The 23,587-nt window shown below is 42.2% G+C and overlaps 1 protein-coding gene across 1 annotated transcript; it reads right to left on the bottom strand.

Annotated features, from left to right (window-relative positions):
• Positions 1-924: 924 nt before the first annotated feature.
• Positions 925-23,018, bottom strand: LOC126484759 (ejaculatory bulb-specific protein 3-like). The gene is made up of 2 exons (XM_050108355.1): positions 22,823-23,018; positions 925-1,112 (listed from the first exon to the last, which is right to left on the bottom strand). Exons 1-2 carry the CDS (start codon positions 23,016-23,018, stop codon positions 925-927), a joined length of 384 nt encoding a protein of 127 aa, XP_049964312.1.
• Positions 23,019-23,587: the final 569 nt, after the last annotated feature.

Genomic DNA, 23,587 nt, shown 5'->3' with positions numbered 1-23,587 from the left:
GGCGTGTGACCCAGTACCGGCTGGAGTTGCCCGGGCAGCTTTTATCTGTTTGTGAACCGCAATGAAATTTCCTTCCATCTGTTGTACTTAACACTTCGTCTTTTAGTATTTTGCCAATACGTCAAAAATAGTGACCCTTACCTTTCTTTCGAATCCCTGTCAAACCATTTTATATTTGATCCTTTTTACCGTACCAGTGATAAACGATTTTACCAGAATATGGAGTTCTATTACGATTTCACAGAACGATATTTTGAGAAGTGCACACCTTAATGCATTCATTCAGGTTATAAAAAAAAGGAATTATTCATATAAATATTTTATTTCACAACCATGATGAACAATAAATACAAAATAAAAAGTGCATTTTAAATAACGACTTTTCTAGTGATTATGTAAGCGAAAAAATGAAAATATGCGGAATGGTTTACGCACAGACAGAGGACAAATTGGCGTGTTATTTCATGATAAAAAAGGAATAGTTAACTTGTTGAATCTTTGGGTACTGATAATATACGATCCGCAACAGAAATGAATATATCTTGGAACCAATAAAATTAGCCACCAAGTGACGTATAATTCTTGAATGTGTATTAGTGCAGACCACATCTATGTTGAAGGACTGAAACTGAACTGTGTAACAGTTCGTGTGAAGCAGCAGATGTTGATTTTGCGCTGGAAGTAAGAGACAAAGTGAGATGTGCAGCGGGCGGCGGAGAAGTGTGCATGGGACAGTTTTGTAGAGGTTCTTGTTGCATAAAATGCTGAGCAATGGAAAGGACGACAAGAGAGAAAGGAGAGAATGTGCCAGCGTAAAGCCAGGTGTGCCACTAGTAACAGGTACATGCAAACATGGGTCAGATGTGTGCAGTGTGCAGCGGGAATGGCAGTGCGATGCAGAGTTCTAGCGAGCAGAACTCGCTGCTAAGCAGCGGCATCGAGGAACTTCCCGAAGCTGTCGTGGTACCGGTGCTCCGGGTCGTACTTCTTGCTGAGCAGGTCCCACTGGACGGGCTGGTGCTCCCGAACATGCAGCGACAGTTTGCGCACGATCTTCTTCTGCGCGTCCGTGCACTTGTCGCAGTTCGTCCTCAGCGCCTCGGGCATGTGCTCTGCAAAAATAGTGCACTCGTGAATGTAGCACGAGAAAATGGAGATCAACAGTAAATGTTGGAACTTGGTACAATCTAAGCTATTACTTTACACAAATGGAAACATTGTCTGTTTGATTTCGAATCGAAAAATAATTCCAGAAGAATGGGCTATAGGTGTAATCTAGCCCATACATAAGACAGGTGATAAGGCATGTTGCTATAACTACAAAGTGGTCGCACTGTTGAATGTGGCGTGTAAGGTTTTATCCGGAATCCTATACAATATATTATTTCCATATGTGGAAGATATATTGGGTGATTATCGGTGTGGCTTTAGGCCTAATAGAGCAACTGTGAACAAAATATTTGTACTGAGACAAATATAGGGAAAGGCCTACGAATACACACTGATAAGCCAAAACATTATGACCACTGCCCAGCGTGGAGTTGGATGCCGCCTGGTGGAGTTGCCGGCACGTAACATGGTAACAAAGAATTGGAAGGAAAATCAGCATTGGCCGTATTTTGTTGTTTTATTGTCAGCAAAATCGATTTTCGGTCACTTAGTGACCATCCTCAGTGCCAGAAGTTAAAAATGTTCACATAACGATCAGAGAGTATAAAACCGAAAATCACAACTACACCTGCGTACGAACATAACAGTTGGTAGGAACATACCTGTAATATACAATTAAAACTGGTAGGCACTGGTATCAAGCTACGAGGTGCATTCAAGTTCTAAGGCCTCCGATTTTTTTTTCTAATTAACTACTCACCCAAAATCGATGAAACTTGCGTTACTTCTCGACGTAATCGCCCTGCAGACGTACACATTTTTCACAATGCTGACGCCATGATTCCATGGCAGCGGCGAAGGCTTCTTTAGGAGTCTGTTTTGACCACTGGAAAATCGCTGAGGCAATAGCAGCACGGCTGGTGAATGTGCGGCCACGGAGAGTGTCTTTGATTGTTGGAAAAAGCCAAAAGTCACTAGGAGCCAGGTCAGGTGAGTAGGGAGCATGAGGAATCACTTCAAAGTTGTTATCACAAAGAAACTGTTGCGTAACGTTAGCTCGATGTGCGGGTGCGTTGTCTTGGTGAAACAGCACATGGCGCAGCCCTTCCCGGACGTTTTTGTTGCAGTGCAGGAAGGAATTTGTTCTTCAAAACATTTTCGTAGGATGCACCTGTTATCGTAGTGCCCTTTGGAACGCAATGGGTAAGGATTACACCCTCGCTGTCCCAGAACATGGACACCATCATTTTTTCAGCACTGGCGGTTACCCGAAATTTTTTTGGTGGCGGTGAATCTGTGTGCTTCCATTGAGCTGACTGGCGCTTTGTTTCTGGATTGAAAAATGGCATCCACGTCTCATCCATTGTCACAACCGACGAAAAGAAAGTCCCATTCATGCTGTCGTTGCGCATCAACATTGCTTGGCAACATGCCGCACGGGCAGACATGTGGTCGTCCGTCAGCATTCGTGGCACCCACCTGGATGACACTTTTCGCATTTTCAGGTCGTCATGCAGAATTGTGTGCACAGAACCCACAGAAATGCCAACTCTGGAGGCGATCTGTTCAACAGTCATTTGGCGATCTCCCAAAACAATTCTCTCCACTTTCTCGATCATGTCGTCAGACCGGCTTGTGCGAGACCGAGGTTGTTTCGGTTTTTTGTCACACGATGTTCTGCCTTCATTAAACTGTCGCACCTACGAACGCACTTTCGACACATCCATAACTCCATCACCACATGTCTCCTTCAACTGTCGATGAATTTCAATCGGTTTCACACCACGCAAATTCAGAAAACGAATGATTGCACGCTGTTCAAGTAAGGAAAATGTCGCCATTTTAAGTATTTAAAACAGTTCTCATTCTCGCCGCTGGCGGTAAAATTCCATCTGCCGTACGGTGCTGCCATCTCTGGGACATATTGACAATGAACGCGGCCTCATTTTAAAACAATGTCCAGAGAAAAAAAATCAAAGGCCTTAGAACTTGAATGCACTTCGTATAACCACAAGCTTAGAGCGATCACATAAACTGAGGCCGCTGTTTACATGCACCTGTACAGCAGACCTCGGTGTGTCAGGGCTTGGAACGCCCTCTATGTGACATGTGTCACATGAAGACTTAATATTTCTGGTTTTGCAAGATATTAACACAAAATACCTCTTGTGCATTTGTGACTCATGAAGTAATCAAATTTAAAATGTACGTAGAAACATAGCAGACGAAGGGGGAGGAAACATCTAAAATACACTGGCGTATTGTTTTTTAAAAAACAAACTTACAAAACATAAGACAGATCGATAATAACTTGTCACAGTGCAGGACAAGTAAAAGAGAAAAAGAAAAAGAATAATATATGAATAACATGAAATGAGGTGTAACACAGGTTTTTTTTAAAAAAAAAAAAACCATAGTACCCATCATCTGGCGTGGGAAGTTAGAAGTACAACGTTCGTGATTTACGTAAACTGTTACGTTAAGACTAAGGAGTCAAATATATAAAAATAGTAATAGTACGAAAACGCCATTACGTAATAATTAAAATGCTGTGAAACACAATATTCATTATAAAAAGTTTTGAAGGTGTAGACAAACAATTTTGCTATCATATTTAACCGACATGATGATGTACATCTCGCTTGTCCCTTTGGACAAGCTAACATTACTATAACAATGGTTATACGCTTCCGCATAAGCACTGGGTCAGAACCCATACATACATGACATCAAACATACACGGTTGCTTAATCTAAAACATAGCACCCACAATTTGGCGTGGGAAGTTAGAAGTATATCGTTCTTGATTTACGTAAAATATTACTTTAAAACTGAGGAGTCAAATATATAAGAAATAGTAATAGTACGAAAAATACCACTAAGTAACAATTCAAATGTCATGAAACAATATTCATTACAACAACAAAAAAGTTTTGAGGGTGTAGGCTAACTATTTTGTTATCATATTTAACGACACGATGATGTACATATCATTCGTCCCATTTGGACAAGCTAACATTTTTTATAACACTGGTTGTACGCTTCCACATTAGCACTGGGTCAGAACCCATACATACATTCATACATTCACAGGTTGATAAAACAGTAATAAAATTGCCAAGAAACCGGTTTTGAATACTATTAAAAATAATTTGATTTTATATAACTTGTAGTAGCAGTGGGACCCACATGAAATAAAAGCAGACTTAAAAATACCTATAATTCTAATTGCGTTATTGAAATAAATTTAAAATACAAGGTGTGAACAAGTAGTATGCATCATACATCGAGAAACCATCATTATGAAGGACAGGTAATGGTGCCAATTATTCCAGAAATATACATCATACTGTAGAGAAATTAAAAACAGGTCTGCACGATGTCCAGCATTTATTCAAACAGAAAAGGAATTGTTAACATACACGAAAAATAATTACGTAAAAGTGGAAACAGGTTCAAACCACTTGTGTCAACGCCTAAGAGATGTCGACTGTAGTAAAATTATGTATGCCTGCGAGAGTGGAAGCTGTCGTCAAGGTAAGCGGTTTGTAAGCGGAAACAGACCCGGACGCGAGACCACCCTACCGAAGATATGGCCCCCAAACGGGCAAATCCATAGAGATAATCAACTTTGACAAAGGACAGATTATTATTACGCAAAGCCTGTGAACGAGTATTTCGGAAACGGCGAAGCTGGCCGAACGTTCTCGTGCTAATGTCGCGAGCATCTACGGAAAGAAGTAGAAGGACAATAAAACTACCACTAGGCGCCAAATGTTGGACGGCCACGACTCTTCACGGAGCGACGGGTTCGGACACTTGTCTTCTCTGTAAAGTAGGACAGATGGTGATCTGTGGTATTTCTGCCGAAAGAGCGCAACCCTGGTGCACGCACAAGTGTTTTGGAGCACACTGTTCATCGCACATTCTTGAACATGGAGCTTCGCAGCAGACCATCCTTACGTGTTCACATGTTGACCCAACGACATCGCCAGTTACGACTGCAGTGGGCAGGGGCCATCGGAATTCGACCGTAGATCAATGGAAGAGCGTTGGTTCTTCGTCTGACGTTTTTGCTACACTAAGTCCCTTGTCGACTCCACAAACGGCGTCGTCGAGGTGAACGGCGGTTTAAATGTGCAGCGCTCAACGGACGCGGGCTGGTGGGACCAGTATTATGCTACGGGAGACATTCTCCTGAGCTTGCATAGTACCTGTGGTAGTAATCGAAGACACGCTGACAGCTGCGAACTACATGCTTCCCTTCATGCCTGATGTCTTCTCCGACGGCGATGCCATCTTTCAGCAATATACACTATGCGATCAAAAGTATCCGGACACCTAGCTGCAAATGACTTACAAGTTCGTGGCGCCCTCATCGGTAATGCTGGAATTCAATATGGTGTCGGCCCACCCTTAGCCTTGACGACAGCTTCCACTCTCGCAGGCATACCTTCAATTAGTTGCTGGAAGGTTTCTTGGGGGAATGCAGCCCATTCTTCAAGGAGTGCTGCACTTAGGAGAGGTATCGATATCGATCGGCGCTCCAAAACATCCCAAAGCTGTTCTATAGGATTCACGTCAGGACTTTGTGCAGACCACTCCATTACAGCGATGTTATTTTCGTGTAACCACTCCGCCACAAGCTGTGCATTATGAACAGCTGCTCGATCGTGATGGAAGATGCAATCACCATCCCCGAATTGCTCTTCAACTGTGGAAAGCAAGAAGGTGATTAAAACATCAATGTAGGCCTGTGCTGTGACAGTGCCACGCAAAACAACAGGGGTGCAAACCCCCTCCATGAAAAACATGACCACACCATAACACAACCACATCCAAATTTTACTGTTGGCACTACATACGCTGGCAGATGTCGTTCACTGGGCATTCGCCATACCCACACCCTGCCATCGGATCGCCACGTTGTGTACCATGAGTCGTCACACCACACAACGTTTTTCCACTCTTCAGTCGTCCAATGTTTACGCTCCTTACACCAAGCGAGGCGTCGTTTGGCATTTACCGGCGTCATTTGTGGCTTATGAGCGGCCGCTCGACCATGAAATCCAAGTTTTCTCACCTCCCGCCTAACTGTCATAGTACTTGCAGTGGATCCTGATGCAGTATGGAATTCCTGGATAGGAGTCTACCTATTACACATTACGACCTTCTTCAACTGCCGGCGGTCTCTGTCGGTCAACAGGCGAGGTTGGCCTGTACGCTTTTATGCTGTACGTGTCCTTTCACGTTTCCACTTCATTATCACATCGGAAACAGTGGGCCTTGGGATGTTTAGGAGTGTGGAAATCTCGCGTACAGACGTATGACACAAATGAAAGCCCATCACCTTACCATGTTCGAATTCCGTGAGTTCCGCGGAGCGCCCCATTCTGTTCTCTCACGATGTCTAACGACTACTGAGGTCGCTGATATGGAGTACCTGGCAGTAGGCGGCAGCACAATGCGCCTAATAGGAAAAACGTATGTTTTTGGGGGTGTGAGGATACTTTTGATCTCATAGTGTAATTGTCCATGCCTCGGAGCCAGAACCGTGCTACAGTGGTTAGAGAGGCGTTATAATGAACTCCCGTTGATGTCTCGGCAGCCAAATTCGCAAGATGTAAATCCTATAGAACCCATCTGAGTCGCTCTCGGGCGTCATCACCGCGTGCGCAAATCAGCGGGCCGTTATTTACACGAATTACATGACCTGTGCTTAGATATCTGATGCCTCATACGACCACAAACCTACCGAAAAACTGTCGGGTACCAGATACGCAATATCAGTGATGTATTTCGTTCCAAACACGGACGAACAAGCTATGAAGCAGGTGGTCATAATGTTTTGGATAGTCTGTGTAATATAGAACTCAATATTATCTATGTAACTTCAGGCAGGCCTTTGATAATCAAAATAGGGAAGAGGTGTTAGAAGATAAAAGACTGCTTGTCATACCATCCAAATATATTTCGCTTATTAAGGCAAACAAGACAGGTTCTAGGGCAATGGTGAGAGTGGATAAGGTATTAACCGACTGTTTCACAAGGTGATTCTCTTTCCACAATGCTTTTCAGTTTGACCTTAGAAGCAGTTATACAAAAACTGCAAATTTCTGGAAGTATAGGTATAAGAACCACACAGTCGACTACATATGCTGATGATGTTGCAGGCATTAGTAGATGAAGTATCTCATTGGAAGGAGTAGTGGTGGAACTGAAAGAAGCCCCACAGCATAGGGGACTGGAAATTACCGATTGCAAAACTAAATGTATGGAATTCCGTAGAACAGGGAACAATAACGTGAATAAAATGTCAGCAGCAGGTTTTAATTTTCAGCGTATAGAAGATTTTGAATACCTAGGGGCTAATAGTGATATACTAAATTCCATTTCCACTTAAATAAAAGTCCGAATTTTAAGTGGTAATAGCCGCTACAATACATTTAAAAAGCTAATGACGGCTAGGATGGTAAACTGATAGCTCAAAAGACTACATATAAGGTTATGTTGATGCCAGTAGTTACATATGGATCATCTCATACAGGAGCTGATATTGTAAGGCTAATTAAAAGTAAGAGAATAGCCTGGCTGGGACTGTCCTAAGGATGGAGCACAAAAGAACTACAAAGAAGGTCTTCCAGTGGAAAGCAACACGAAGAAGATTGGAAGGAAGACAACGTAAGCGATGGCCGGTCGACGTGGAAGGAAACATCAGAGCCCTAGGAATCAAAAGATGGAGAAGCAAAGTAAACTAGAGGGGAATGGAAGGATATTTATAAGAAGGCAAAGACACACGCAAAGTTGTGATAGTACAAGAAGAATGTAATCTAAACTAAAATTTCAAAAAATCGATTTTTGTTTTCTGAATAGAGTTTGTTTTAAATTATCTGTTGAAGGTTTCACTCGTTTCAAGGTATTTCTCGATAAAAACAAAAACATAACATACGGGGCGGTTTCCGCGTACTTAAGACGTAGGTTTACATACAGATTTAAGACATTTCTTTAATTATTAATTGAAGAATTTAGGTTGTTTTCATTACACATATATTTAGTAGTGCCTTATCTATTCGAGGAATTAAAATTTTTAAGTTCTCTCTTTTACATCCTTTCAAACGCGTAAAGTACGTATCGCGCATACACGATCTTAGGCCTAATTTTTCGGGTGTACAAGTTCTGATTTTTAACTCTAGTTTAACTGCATTACGTAAATATATTAACAGTATACACGTATATTAGTGTCCACATAACTTTACTGACTTTCGTGATCTGTAGTTAACAGAATATTACTGTTACTGCCTAGATAAATTTTGTAAAAATATTGTAAACAACCATGGAAGTGTTTGAGCTGCGTTAGGAAAGTCAGTTGTGGGGTTCTGTGCAGCTGTTGTGGCAGATGGTTACATTGGGGTGAAAGTCGTGGCACGGGAATCAGGGAAGTAAATGGGTCTCTTCCATGGTATTGCAGATTATGTTCAAGGGATAGGAAAATAGCAGAACAGGAAGGGAAGATTAGAGCCCTTTCGGCTGAGCTGGATAGTGCTAGGCAGGAAGTGATGAGGTTAAGGCGGGAAGAGGGTGAAGACAGGTGGGAAGTGGTAGCAAGGAACAGTTGCCACAAAAAGAGAACAGTATCTGACAGTTTCATCTTTAGCACGAACAACAGATTTGCCTTGCTACCTCAGTCAGTTAAGGAAGAGGCTCAAGTAGATGTAAGTGTAGTCAACACTCAACAGACTTTCACTAGGAAACCAACTGTTGAAAAAAAAAGTAGAAAGTAGAAGGAAAGTTCTGTTGTTAGGTAGAAGCCATGGAAGAGGCGTGGGCCAGATCTTGTAGGAAAAATTAGGTCACAGGTACCAGGTCACAAGTATTTTCAAGCCAAGTGCATCTCTTAACAAAGTGATAGAGGATGTAGGATCATTGTGCAAGGTTTTCACGAAGCAGGATCATGTTGTGGTAGTGGGTGGAGCAGGAAACAGTATTGACAGGTATCAGGGCTACAATATTGAGTGTGACCTGGTAAAAATAGCATCTGCAACGAACCATACAAATGTTGGCTTGGTTCCTGCTTTCGTGCAGTATAACCAGCCCCAACTGAACAACTCTGTAAGGAGGGTCAATATGGAGCTAGATCAACTGCTTTGGATGGCTACTTTGTCAGGCACAGGTTCGGTTCCTGTTGATGGTATTAGTAGGTGGGACTTCACAAGACATGACCTGCATCTCACTAGGGAAGGGAAGGGTAAACTGGCTCGGATGATAGCAAAATCTTTAAAGGGGGGGGGGGTCACTGAAACTCATGGGAGTACTTTTTTAGGCGAAGATCAGTGTCCAATCATCCTACATTGATTGAAATTAAACTTAAAGAGAAGTTCAGACAGACAGGTACTGGAGATGTCAAAATATCACAACATTCTTATAACACTACAGTGAAAAATAATGTTAGTATGTCACAAGATTCACATAAAAGAACAGTCAAAAAAAAATGTTAATATATTACATCAGAATATCAGGGGATGAAAAAACAAAATAGATGAGCTTCTTGTTTGTTTAGAAGATTTAGAAATGAAGGGTGGAATAGATGTACTATGCCTGTCTGAACATCATATAGTCACAGGCATGGAAATGGTAAATGTAGGTGGATATAAGCTTTTAGCACATGTAAGTAGAGACACTATGGAGAGAGGAGGAGTTGCCATATACAGGGTGTTAGAAAAAGGTACGGCCAAACTTCCAGGAAACATTCCTCACACACAAAGAAAGAAAATATATTATGTGGACATGTGTCCAGAAACGCTTACTTTCAATGTTAGAGCTCATTTTATTACTTCTCTTCAAATCACATTAACCATGGAATGGAAACACACAGCAACAGAACGTACCAGCGTGACTTCAAACACTTTGTTACAGGAAATATTCAAAATGCCCTCCGTTAGCGAGGATACATGCATCCACCCTCCGTCGCATGGAATCCCTGATGCGCTGATGCAGCCCTGGAGAATGGCGTATTGTATCACATCCGTCCACAATACGAGCACGAAGAGTCTCTACATTTGGTACCGGGGTTGCGTAGACAAGAGCTTTCAAATGTCCCCATAAATGAAAGTCAAGAGGGTTGAGGTCAGGAGAGCGTGGAGGCCATGGAATTGGTCCGCCTCTGCCAATCCATCGGTCACCGAATCTGTTGTTGAGAAGCTTACGAACACTTCGACTGAAATGTGCAGGAGCTCCATCGTGCATGAACCACATGTTGTGTCGTACTTGTAAAGGCACATGTTCTAGCAGCACAGGTAGAGTATCCCATATGAAATCATGATAACGTGCTCCATTGAGCGTAGGTGGAAGAACATGGGGCCCAATCAAGACATCGCCAACAATGCCTGCCCAAACGTTCGCAGAAAATCTGTGTTGATGACTTGATTGCACAATTGCGTGCGGATTCTCGGCAGCCCACACATGTTGACTGTGAAAATTTACAATTTGATCGCTTTGGAATGAAGCCTCATCCGTAAAGAGAACATTTGCACTGAAATGAGGATTGACACATTGTTGGATGAACCATTCGCAGAAGTGCACCCATGGAGGCTAATCAGCTGCTGACAGTGCCTGCACACGCTGTACATGGTACGGAAACAACTGGTTCTCCCGTAGCACTCTCCATACAGTGACGTGGTCAACGTTACCTTGTACAGCAGCAACTTCTCTGACGCTGACATTAGGGTTATCGTCAACTGCACGAAGAATTGCCTCGTCCTTTGCAGGTGCCCTCGTCGTTCTAGGTTGTCCCCAGTCGCGAGTCATAGGCTGGAATGTTCCGTGCTCCCTAAGACGCCGATCAATTGCTTCGAAAGTCTTCCTGTCGGGACACCTTCGTTCTGGAAATCTGTCTCGATGCAAATGTACCGCGCCACGGCTATTGCCCCGTGCTAATCCATACATCAAATGGGAATCTGCCAACTCCGCATTTGTAAACATTGCACTGACTGCAAAACCACGTTCGTGATGAACACTAACCTGTTGATGCTACGTACTGATGTGCTTGGTGCTAGTACTGTAGAGCAATGAGTCGCATGTCAACACAAGCACCGAAGTCAACATTACCTTCCTTCAATTGTGCCAACTGGCGGTGAATCGAGGAAGTACAGTACATACTGACGAAACTAAAATGAGCTCTAATATGGAAATCAAGCGTTTCCGGACACATGCCCACATAACATCTTTTCTTTATTTGTGTGTGAGGAATGTTTCCTGAAAGTTTGGCCGTACCTTTTCGTAACACCCCGTATATTAAAACCAGTCATAGTGTGAAAAATTTGGAAACTGAAAAATGTTGCATAGAGCAACACCTAGAAGCATGAGCATGTGAGCTTAAACTAAATATTGGCATTTTTATAATTGTAGCCATGTATAGGTCTCCATTGGGAAATTTTCAACTATTTTTGAAAAACTTGGATCCTTTGTTGTGCTACCTGTCAGACAAAGGAAAGCAAATTATTGTTTGTGGGGATTTCAATGAAGATTTTCTGAAAGACTCCGATAGAAAGCTTGACCTTGAAGTATAACTTGGTTCTTTCAGTCTGACATCAGTTATCGGTTTTCCTACTTGGGTGGTACAGGAAAGCAGCACGCTGATAGATGTTTTCATAGACCAAGATAAATTTAATCAAATAAAATTTTTTTCCTGTTAAGAATGGTCTGTCTGATCATGATGCACATCTAGTTACAGTATATGATATAGCTCCATACAATAATGCAAAACAGTCCTCCAAAATAGTGCGTTCCATTAAAGATTTCACAGTTCAAAATTTTATGGAAAGCTTGCAACAGTTAGATTGGGATGAGGTGTACAGGGAACATGATACTAATTTAAAATTTAACCTATTTCATGATACCTTTGTTAGTATATTTGAAAACAGTAACAGTGAAATATAATTATAAGAAGAAATGTAAAAAGCCAAAGCTTGCTAAAAAGATAAACAAGAAAAGGGAAATGTATCTTATAGTTAGGAGGAGTAATGATCCCAAAACAGTGAAACATTATAAAAACTACTGCACTGTATTAAGATAAGTTATTAAAAAGTCCAGAAGTATGTGCATTATGTTTGAGATTAGCACATCTGATAATAAAATTAAAACAATTTGAAATATTGTTAAAAGGGAAACATGGCAACCGAGAGCACAGGAAGACTGTATTTCTATCAAACACAATGAAAAGTAGAAAACATTTTTAATAATCATTTTTAAGTGTTGTAGAGAAATTAGGATCCAGCTTTTCATTAGAAAATGCAAGGCAGTATATGGAAGAGGCAGTATCTATGCCATTTGATAAAACTGAAATTCAACCCACCTCTCCTATTGAAATAGGAAAATAATAATTTCACTCAAAAGTAAAAGCTCACATGGAATTGATGGCAATTTCAACAGAGTACTAAAAGCTTGTTCCCAACAAATAAGTAGAATTCTTAGCCACATATGTGACAGCTCACTGAAACAGGGTATTTTTCCAGATAGACTGAATTACACTACTGTTAAACCATTGCATAAAAATGGGATGGATCTGATGCTAACAACTACTGCCCAATCTCACTTCTGACAGCTTTATCCAAAAAGTAATGTATTCAAGTGTAGCATCACATATTTGAAAAAACGAAGTACTAACAAAATGTCAATTTGGTTTTCAGAAAGGCTTTTCAACAGATAATGCTATATATGTTTTTAGTGATCAAATATTAAATGCATTGAATAACTGAACATCACTCATTGGGATATTTTGTGATCTCTCAAAGGCTTCTGATTGTGTGAATCATGGCATTCTTCTAGATAATCTTAAGTATTGTGGTATGAGTGGGACTGTGCACAAATGGTTTAATTCATACTTAACTGGAAGAATGCAGAAGGTCGAAATTAACAGTACAGATTGTCTGCAAAAAACCAGCAGAGTACTCTAACTGTGGAGGTATCAAGAATGGTGACCCATAGGGTTCCGTCTTGGGTCCCTTATTGTTCTAAATATGTATTAACGACTTGCCACTCTATATTCGTGAAGATGCAAAGCTAGCTCTTTTTGTTGATGATATAAGTATAGTAATCACAGCCAAAAAGCAATAATCAGCTGAGGAAATTGCAAATGTCTTTCAGAAAATTATTAAGTGGTTCTCTGCAAATGGACTCTCACTAAATTTCAGAAAACACAGTTTATACAATTCTGTACAGTAAATGGCATAACACCATTGATAAATGTAGGCCATGGACGGAAGTCTACTGCTAAGGCAGAATACTCAAAATTTCTGGGTGTTTGCATTGATGAGAAATTGGATTGGAAGAAACACTTCGATGATCTACTGAAACAGTTAGGTTCAGCTAGTTATGCTATTAGGGTTATTGCAAATTTTGGTGATAATCATATCAGTAAAGTAGCCTACTTTGCCTATTTTCATTCACTGCTTTCATATGGCATCATACACTCCTGGAAATTGAAATAAGAACACCGTGAATTCATTGTCCCAGGAAGGGGAAACTTTATTGACACATTCCTGGGGTCAGATACACTGATCACACTGACAGAACCACAGGCACATAGACACAGGCAACAGAGCATGCACAATGTCGGCACTAGTACAGTGTATATCCACCTTTCGCACCAATGCAGGCTGCTATTCTCACATGGAGACGATCGTAGAGATGCTGAATGTAGTCCTGTGGAACGGCTTGCCATGCCATTTCCACCTGGCGCCTCAGTTGGACCAGCGTTCGTGCTGGACGTGCAGACCGCGTGAGACGACGCTTCATCCAGTCCCAAACATGCTCAATGGGGGACAGATCCGGAGATATTGCTGGCCAGGGTAGTTGACTTACACCTTCTAGAGCACGTTGGGTGGCACGGGATACATGCGGACGTGCATTGTCCTGTTGGAACAGCAAGTTCCCTTGCCAGTCTAGGAATGGTAGAACGATGGGTTCGATGACGGTTTGGATGTACCGTGCACTATTCAGTGTCCCCTCGACGATCACCAGTGGTGTACGGCCAGTGTAGGAGATCGCTCCCCACACCATGATGCCGGGTGTTGGCCCTGTGTGCCTCGGTCGTATGCAGTCCTGATTGTGGCTCTCACCTGCACGGCGCCAAACACGCATACGACCATCATTGGCACCAAGGCAGAAGCGACTCTCATCGCTGAAGACGACACGTCTCCATTCGTCCCTCCATTCACGCCTGTCGCGACACCACTGGAGGCGGGCTGCACGATGTTGGGGCGTGAGCGGAAGACGGCCTAACGGTGTGCGGGACCGTAGCCCAGCTTCATGGAGACGATTGCGAATGGTCCTCGCCGATACACCAGGAGCAACAGTGTCCCTAATTTGCTGGGAAGTGGCTGTGCGGTCCCCTACGGCACTGCGTAGGATCCTATGGTCTTGGCGTGCATCCGTGCGTCGCTGCGGTCCGATCCCAGGTCGACGGGCACGTGCACCTTCCGCCGACCACTGGCGACAACATCGATGTACTGTGGAGACCTCACGCCCCACGTGTTGAGCAATTCGGCGGTACGTCCACCCAGCCTCCCGCATGCCCACTATACGCCCTCGCTCTAAGTCCGTCAACTGCACATACGGTTCACGTCCACGCTGTCGCGGCATGCTACCAGTGTTAAAAGACTGCGATGTAGCTCCGTATGCCACGGCAAACTGGCTGACACTGACGGCGGCGGTGCGCAAATGCTGCGCAGCTAGCGCCATTCGACGGCCAACACCGCGGTTCCTGGTGTGTCCGCTGTGCCGTGCGTGTGATCATTGCTTGTACAGCCCTCTCGCAGTGTCCGGAGCAACTATGGTGGGTCTGACACACCGGTGTCAATGTGTTCTTTTTTCCATTTCCAGGAGTGTATTTTGGGGGCGCAACGCGGAATTAGCCGAGCAGTCTAAGGGCACTGCAGTCATGTACTGTGCGGCTGGTCCTGGCGGAGGTTCGAGTCCTTCCTCGGGCATGGGTGTGTGTGTTTGTCCTTAGGATAATTTAGGTTAAGTAGTGTGTAAGCTTAGGGACTGATGACCTTAGCAGTTAAGTCCCATAAGATTTAAGATTTCATACATATTTTGGGGCAATTCGTCATTAAGAGAGAAAGTATTCATTGCACAAAAGCGCGTAATCAGAATAATAGCTGGAGCCAGCCCAGGATCACCTTGTAGACATTTATTTAAGAAACTCGGGGTATTCACAGTACCTTAGCAATACATATATTCACTTATGAAATTTGTCATTAATAACCCATCCCAATTCAAAAATAACAGCGAAGTGCATAGCTACAACACTAGAAGAAAGGATGATCTTCACTACTCTGGAATAAATCTCACTTTCGCAGAGAAAGGGGTGAATTATGCTGCCACAAAAATCTTTGGTCATTTGCGAAATAGTAGTAAAATTCTGACAGGTAACCAACCAACATTTGAAAGCAAATTAAAAGAATTTCTGAATGACAACTCAATAGATGAATTCTTAGACATGAAGTAGTAACTGTATGAAAACATTAATTAATTAATTTTTTGTGTAAAGAAAACTTCTGTTAAAGTGACACGTTCCACATCATTATGAAATGTCGTATTCATGATTTATGGAACAAAGGTTAAAGTATGTATGTATGTATGCCTTGTCTCTGTGTTGATTGCTGACATTTGCGTTGGTTGACTTTATCCAATTATAGCTCAGTAGAACTGAAACTTCAACTGTATGTTTGTCTTTTAATACATTTACTGTTTAATAAAGTGGAATAATAATTTCGTTTTATTGAAATTTCTTTTCAACTAAATACTTTTAGTGTAGTCTCTAATATAAACAACTGTGATTATTTCTTACTATTTAATAATAATAATATTTTTTATTTTTGTATAATTTAACTGATCGTTTGAGGGGCGTCATTTCTAAAATATATTTACTGAAGTTGTGGTAAAATTGGTTGCCCTGTCAATGAGTTCCAGGTGGGACTCCATAAAACAAATAATTATTTGTTTAACTCTGATTTACCTTGTTGTATCTTGCAGTGTATCATACGTCAGCTTTTGTTAAAATATTGTACAAGTACAAATGTTGAAATTGTCCTTATTGTTGTTTAATAGATTGTTTAATAAATTAGTTAACATGGGCTCAATGGATTACCACTCAAGGATCACATACCCAAATCCAAAACGCTCCCCCATCCCCTATCCTCAAATTCCGACCCTGTTTAGGAGCAGTCGATGACATTCTTTCCTAAATATTCTTGAAGAACTCGAAATCTATGATAACAAGAGGAAAGAGTCTAGAAATACGCTGAACCTCGTTCACATCTGAACTAATTACTATAGATTCAGTTCCCTGTCCGCGTAGCTTTGCCTTCATTTATCTCATGCTTACTGATCTTATGACCAGATGTTACAGTACTTTAAAGCGACACTTTGTATCGATACCAGCTCTCTTAGTAACAAACTTTATAGGTGTCAGTAAATTGTCTGTCTTCCTTTGCTCCTCAAAGACAGTGAACAAATTACTTTTATAAATGAAGGGTTAAAATAAAAAATTTTAACATTTTGTCTATATAGTCTAATAACTACAGCGAGCTTCTGGTTGATCACCGCTTACTATGATGCCAAAGGCTGCATGCTAATTATTGTAATACCATTGTTCGCTCGTTGTAGATAGCGAACATTTGATTTTTAGAAAATGAGTAATAAACAGAATACTTAACCCTGTGTTAATATATTAAAAAAAAAGAGAAAGTTTGTGGTTGACAGCTGCTTACGTCTATCTTTAGTTGGCGTTCCCACGATTCATCCTGCTGTCTTCACTTATTACTGTCTTTTACCTGTAAGATTATATTTTCAGTTTTTTTCATTTTTATGTTAACAAAGATTCTTTCATGTTCCCTCCACATTTTATGCATTATTTGATTCATTCTTGTTTTTGACTTTGTCGTTATAATATGTTTCTGTATTTTTTGTCGCTATATGTGAAATGTAATCAGATGTCCATACACTGCTGTTTTTATACTGTGTAATACAAATTTAAGTGAGAAATGTGTTTACGCTGTTGGTCTTCGCTCCGGTTGTATGTTTATGGTTGTCAGAATCAGAGCACTCGAAAATTTGGCAGTCGATGGTACAGCGGTTTTCTACCTACCGACCAGCAGCGTATCAGAATCGAAATGCCCGTATTTTATTCCGCTTTCACAGCAGTGACTGATACCGATTTCACGTATAGCTTCACACATGTACTAAAAATGTTGCAGAAAGCATTGTAAATATGTATGCTTGTTACTTTTAGACCTTTTGTAACTTCTGAGTATTCAGCACAAGCGCACAGAATCGATTAACTGGAACTTTATGTATAGCTATTTTTACATTCTCTCTTTCTCTCTCTCTCTCTCTCTCTATATATATATATATATATATATATATATATATATATACACTCCTGGAAATGGAAAAAAGAACACATTGACACCGGTGTGTCAGACCCACCATACTTGCTCCGGACACTGCGAGAGGGCTGTACAAGCAATGATCACACGCACGGCACAGCGGACACACCAGGAACCGTGGTGTTGGCCGTCGAATGGCGCTAGCTGCGCAGCATTTGTGCACCGCCGCCGTCAGTGTCAGCCAGTTTGCCGTGGCATACGGAGCTCCATCGCAGTCTTTAACACTGGTAGCATGCCGCGACAGCGTGGACGTGAACCGTATGTGCAGTTGACGGACTTTGAGCGAGGGCGTATAGTGGGCATGCGGGAGGCCGGGTGGAGGTACCGCCGAATTGCTCAACTCGTGGGGCGTGAGGTCTCCACAGTACATCGATGTTGTCGCCAGTGGTCGGCGGAAGGTGCACGTGCCCGTCGACCTGGGACCGGACCGCAGCGACGCACGGATGCACGCCAAGACCGTAGGATCCTACGCAGTGCCGTAGGGGACCGCACCGCCACTTCCCAGCAAATTAGGGACACTGCTGCTCCTGGGGTATCGGCGAGGACCATTCGCAACCGTCTCCATGAAGCTGGGCTACGGTCCCGCACACCGTTAGGCCGTCTTCCGCTCACGCCCCAACATCGTGCAGCCCGCCTCCAGTGGTGTCGCGACAGGCGTGAATGGAGGGACGAATGGAGACGTGTCGTCTTCAGCGGTGAGAGTCGCTTCTGCCTTGGTGCCAATGATGGTCGTATGCGTGTTTGGCGCCGTGCAGGTGAGCGCCACAATCAGGACTGCATACGACCGAGGCACACAGGGCCAACACCCGGCATCATGGTGTGGGGAGCGATCTCCTACACTGGCCGTACACCACTGGTGATCGTCGAGGGGACACTGAATAGTGCACGGTACATCCAAACCGTCATCGAACCCATCGTTCTACCATTCCTAGACCGGCAAGGGAACTTGCTGTTCCAACAGGACAATGCACGTCCGCATGTATCCCGTGCCACTCAACGTGCTCTACAAGGTGTAAGTCAACTACCCTGGCCAGCAAGATCTCCGGATCTGTCCCCCATCGAGCATGTTTGGGACTGGATGAAGCGTCGTCTCACGCGGTCTGCACGTCCAGCACGAACGCTGGTCCAACTGAGGCGCCAGGTGGAAATGGCATGGCAAGCCGTTCCACAGGACTACATCCAGCATCTCTACGATCGTCTCCATGGGAGAATAGCAGCCTGCATTGCTGCGAAAGGTGGATATACACTGTACTAGTGCCGACATTGTGCATGCTCTGTTGCCTGTGTCTATGTGCCTGTGGTTCTGTCAGTGTGATCATGTGATGTATCTGACCCCAGGAATGTGTCAATAAAGTTTCCCCTTCCTGGGACGATGAATTCACGGTGTTCTTATTTCAATTTCCAGGAGTGTATATATATATATATATATATATATATATATATATATATATATAATTCATGTACTATTTTACACATTAATTTTTTGCAAAAAATTGCAAATATATCTGCTTGTACTTTCTGTACTTTTTGAGTATTCAGCATAATCGCAGGCATCATTCTACTTCAGCCGCATCTGTTATGGAATAGCACACAAAAACAGTACAGAAAATGTCAGTCTGAAGCAATGTCTTCTACACTTTAAACACAAAATTGGAACTAGCAAAGACGTGGAATGTACTTTATATTTCCATGTGCGTCGATTAGCAGAACTAAATTATTTTTGAAACAAAGAAATATTTAATCGTTGTATATTAGTATCGCGATGCGTGTGAGCGCCATTTCGTGGAACTGCTCTCTTTGTATTATCAGCTGCGCATTCCAATCAGTTCACTTTTATGCTTTACATTGACGAGATACTGCAAGGTTGCCACAAATTTCCCAGAGTGAATTACCCTGACCATTTCCTGATTTTACAGACACAGTTTCAGTATTTTTTCCCTGACAAATTTTGAGATCGGAAGTGTAAGTTAACAGGTAAGTTGACCAAAAAATGTAAGGACCTTTGTACTTCTGAACATGTTTTTAACACTAATTTTAAATGAACAGCTAGTCATTGTCTCTTGTACAGGATTTATGATCCGAGTGGCAGGTAAACATTTTTAGTTAAGGGGGAGGGGGGGGGGGGAGGGGGGGAGGAGAATCGTCAGCGAAAAACACACATTATTTAAAAGATGCACCAAATCCACAATTTTGAAGATATGGCAATGATATTTGGAATGAAAGTAACACATTTAGTGTTACGTTCCTTAGCTTATATAAATTTAACTTTTTGTTTCGAATTTAAAAATTTTAGTTTCAAAAAATGGCATATGTACCTTTATCTCAGACACTATTCATTAGATTTCTAGAATATTTTCTCCGTTTATATCTTTGCACGCAGTAAACTTTTCTAATGAAGTTTTTAATATTTTTTACTTATAATACTGTAAGTATAATATGATGTTCATGCAAAATTCCAAGTACTTTGCCCCATATCTCAGCTTACACTCAGCGTTTTAAAATTTATTCTGCAGAAAGTATTTATTAGGTTTATAAAAATTAGTGTGCAAAATTTCATAACCATAGTCTTCATAGAATTTGAGAAAGAAAGTACATAAATTTAAAAAAAACACAAGTTTCAGATAATGCAATTCAGAGTTCAGTCTAACTTTTTTCCTTACGTCATCTGTTTAGAAGACCCCAGATTTTTACTCAGGGTTCTCGTATCCTTCTTAGCTTATCGTCGTGTTTCTTGTTTTGTGCCTCCCTTCGTTTACCAGGTCTTCAACTGACTTTTCAGTTGCAGGGAGGGGCGCAAAATGTCTTGAGCGAAATTCCCTATATTGAAGCCCTGTCTCTCTAATGCCTTCACCCTCCCTACGTTTCCATCATTAAACACGAGAACCGCATTGTAAGCTACAATTCTGACTTTTGTAGCAGATGAAAATGTGGCGAAACAAGAATTGCTTCTTCACAAACAAAGCAGGGGTTTGCTATTGTTCCTAAGATACGGGAAAGAGTCATAAATTATCTATAAAACTAGAAAGTATATATCACAGTCTTCTAGATGTATCCCGTGTAAGTTTGTTTGAAAATAATCCACGGATTCGTTGTTCAGCGAGCTAGTATTACTTCAAAAAGTGGGTGTGGCAGGAAGGTCGCGACATATATTTAATTATTTTTCAGGCTCTTCGGATGCAGTTTCATCATAGAAATTTTGGGAACATATTGTCCATGACCTCTACTTATAAATAAAGATTGAACTGAAAATTGACGTTTTCAGCCAATTTCATGGACGTCCGACTCCCGTAAGGAGGTCCTTGTCCCATACAGGATTTACGAACTTTCCAGGCGAGATATGTTGCAAAACATAACATTAAAGTTTCAGAAATAAGAACGACAGCAGTGGAGTACGTTAGTGACATTTTCCCTGCCAAATAGTACTCAGTGTTTTGTCAAACAATAGTAAGTCAAATAGACAGTTATAATCATTAATGAAAACCAATAAAAATTCCATTGTGAGACAGGCGATATCTTCGTCACTTCCACTCGTACCCAGTAGTTACTCAAGTGCGTCCAGTGACGATACGTAAACAAACCATTTCACCCGTCGAGCCAAAAACGAGATTTTCCACTTTTTTTTTAGATTTCCCCAACAATTCCCTAATTGCCCTGGCACGTTTGAAATTCCTCGATATTCCATGATTTCCAGAATTTGTGACAACCCTGTTCTATCTAGTAACTACTATGTATCTTTAGACTATTTGTTGGGTACATGTTATTTCTGCTATATTCACATCGTACACCATTGCTTGTTTATGGTGTATTTTTTATATGTCATTTAAACTTATTGCTCTGTTTGTCATGTGTGATGCATTTTAGTTTTAGATACTTTGAAAATGAGGGAACGTTGTAACACTCAAGGTTTGGTAAAGTTAAGAAAGAATTGTGGTCAAGACCTTAATGTTACTATGAGCATATACGAGTATTTCTTAACAGTGAACTGCCTCAATGATACCTCCGTCATTAGGACCTCCAATGTCGTCTGACCTCACAGTACCTTTTCTTTTTAAAAAGAAAGAAGAAAAGAAAAACGAAAAGACGTCGTCTTATGTGCGTCCATTTCCAATAAATCTAGGTGAACTGTGACACTTGCATCAGTGCAGCAGACTATCACATGGATGTGTGGTAGGGGCTGCGTAGTGTTGTTAAATGGGAGGAATCTTTTTGGAATATTTTGTAAAGGGTGTCCCATACAAAAAGAAATTTTTAAATTGAGCGCCTTTTTCAGTTTGTTAGGTTGCAGGACCTGAAATTTATGCGACTGTCATCTGTTGACATTGCGTTTACCGACTGTCATTGTCAGCTGGAATTTGTGCTTATTGTTGTCAGCTATAATGGAGCGATACATAATGAATCAACGCACCCAGATTTCGAAAGTGCATTTCAAGTACGGTGAATACGATGCAGAGAACGTTCGAAGACTTCGTGTAATTTTTGGTAGGGGAAATTTGTCAGCAGTGCAGAGACTGGTAAGGAAATTTGAAAATACTCTCGGGCATGGATGTGTGTGATGTCCTTAGGTTAGTTAGGTTTAAGTAGTTCTAAGTTCTAGGGGACTGATGACCTCAGAAGTTAAGTCCCATAGAGCTCAGAGCCATTTGAACCATTTTTTGAAAATATATTATTGAGAGTGAACCCTGGACGTCCTCGTTCTCGTCGATCGGTAAAAAAATGTCGCTCTCGTCAGTGAGAGCGTGCAGTAGCTACGACTCCAGTGAAGTCAATTCGCCGCCGTTCTCAATAGTCAGCCATTCCGAGAAGCGGTTTTACACCGAACTTTAAAAAAAGAAATCTGCATTTGCATCCCTTCACGATCCACGATTCAACTAACACAGGAGCTGAAGCCGTAATGGCGATCAGAATTGGCCAAGTAGATCGTGTGATTTGACACCATGCGATTTTTTTGTGGGGGGTATGTCAAATCTTGTGTTTATGTGAACAATCCACGAACAATCGCTCCACTCAAGGCAGAAATTAGGCGTGTCATGGGTCAAATTCAAACCAAACTTTGCCCTACAGTTGTCGAACATTTTGTCCACAGGGTGGATGTGTACAGACGAACCCGTGGAGGACATTTGCCTGATATTTTGTTTCGTATTTAATCGCAGTCTTTGTGTTTCTTATTAATTTTCAAATAAATTATGTATTGTACTATTAAATTAAAAATTGCATTCTTCATGGGACGCCCTACACGTCACAGGGAGGTGGACAGTACTCACTGCGGAGCGCTCTACCCTCGGGAGTGCACGGGCCGGTGTCCAGCATGCACTTGATGTACGAGGAGAGGATGCGCTGGTTCCTGAGGACGGCGTCGACGTCCATGTGGTCGTAGCGCGCGTCGTACTTGTCAGGCGGAGCCGCTGCTACAAGCGCGGCCAGCAGCAGCACGGCCAAGGCGGCGGCGGCGACTTCCATGTCTTCCTGTCTGCGTCCTCTGCTGCCCAAACACCGGCCCTACATATAGACGCCGGCTGGAGCAGGTCAAGGGGGACCGCACCGGGCCGCGTCATGGCTCACGCTGGAAGGGAACGACGCCTCGCCGAGCTGCCTCAGGGCTCACCTGCCCAAGAAAAAAGAATGCGGCCACAGAGTTCACGCTACGAGCTGTGAAAAATCAAAACAGCAGGCCCTGTCCCTTCTCCTTGTCAATGTTTTCCACACGTCACTTTTCTCTCCGATTCTGCGCAGAACCTCCTCATTCTTCACCTTGTCAGTCCACCCAAGTTTCAACATTCGTCTGTAGCACCACATCTCGAATGCTTCGATTCTCTTCTGTTCCCGTTTTCCCACAGTCCATGTTTCACTACCATACAATGCTGTGCTCTAGACGTACATTCTCCGAAATTTCTTCTGAAAATTAAGGCCTATGTTTGATACTAATAGACTTCTCTTGACCAAGAATCCCCTTTTTGCCAGTGCTAGTCTGCTTTTGATGTCCACCTTGCTCCGTCAGTCATTGGTTATTTTGCTGCCTAGGTAGCAGA

This window comes from Schistocerca serialis, chromosome 6 (genome assembly GCF_023864345.2).
Source record: "Schistocerca serialis cubense isolate TAMUIC-IGC-003099 chromosome 6, iqSchSeri2.2, whole genome shotgun sequence".
NCBI lineage: Eukaryota > Metazoa > Arthropoda > Insecta > Orthoptera > Acrididae > Schistocerca > Schistocerca serialis.
This window is presented reverse-complemented; position numbering and strand designations above follow the sequence as displayed.

Bases quoted from the DNA above. Each gene is read 5' to 3' on its own strand.
- LOC126484759 (XM_050108355.1), bottom strand. From the start codon at position 23,018: ATGGAAGTCGCCGCCGCCGCCTTGGCCGTGCTGCTGCTGGCCGCGCTT. The intron at 1,113-22,822 runs GTGAGTACTGTC...CTATTTTTGCAG, and splicing joins CGAGGGTAGAGCGCTCCGCA to AGCACATGCCCGAGGCGCTG.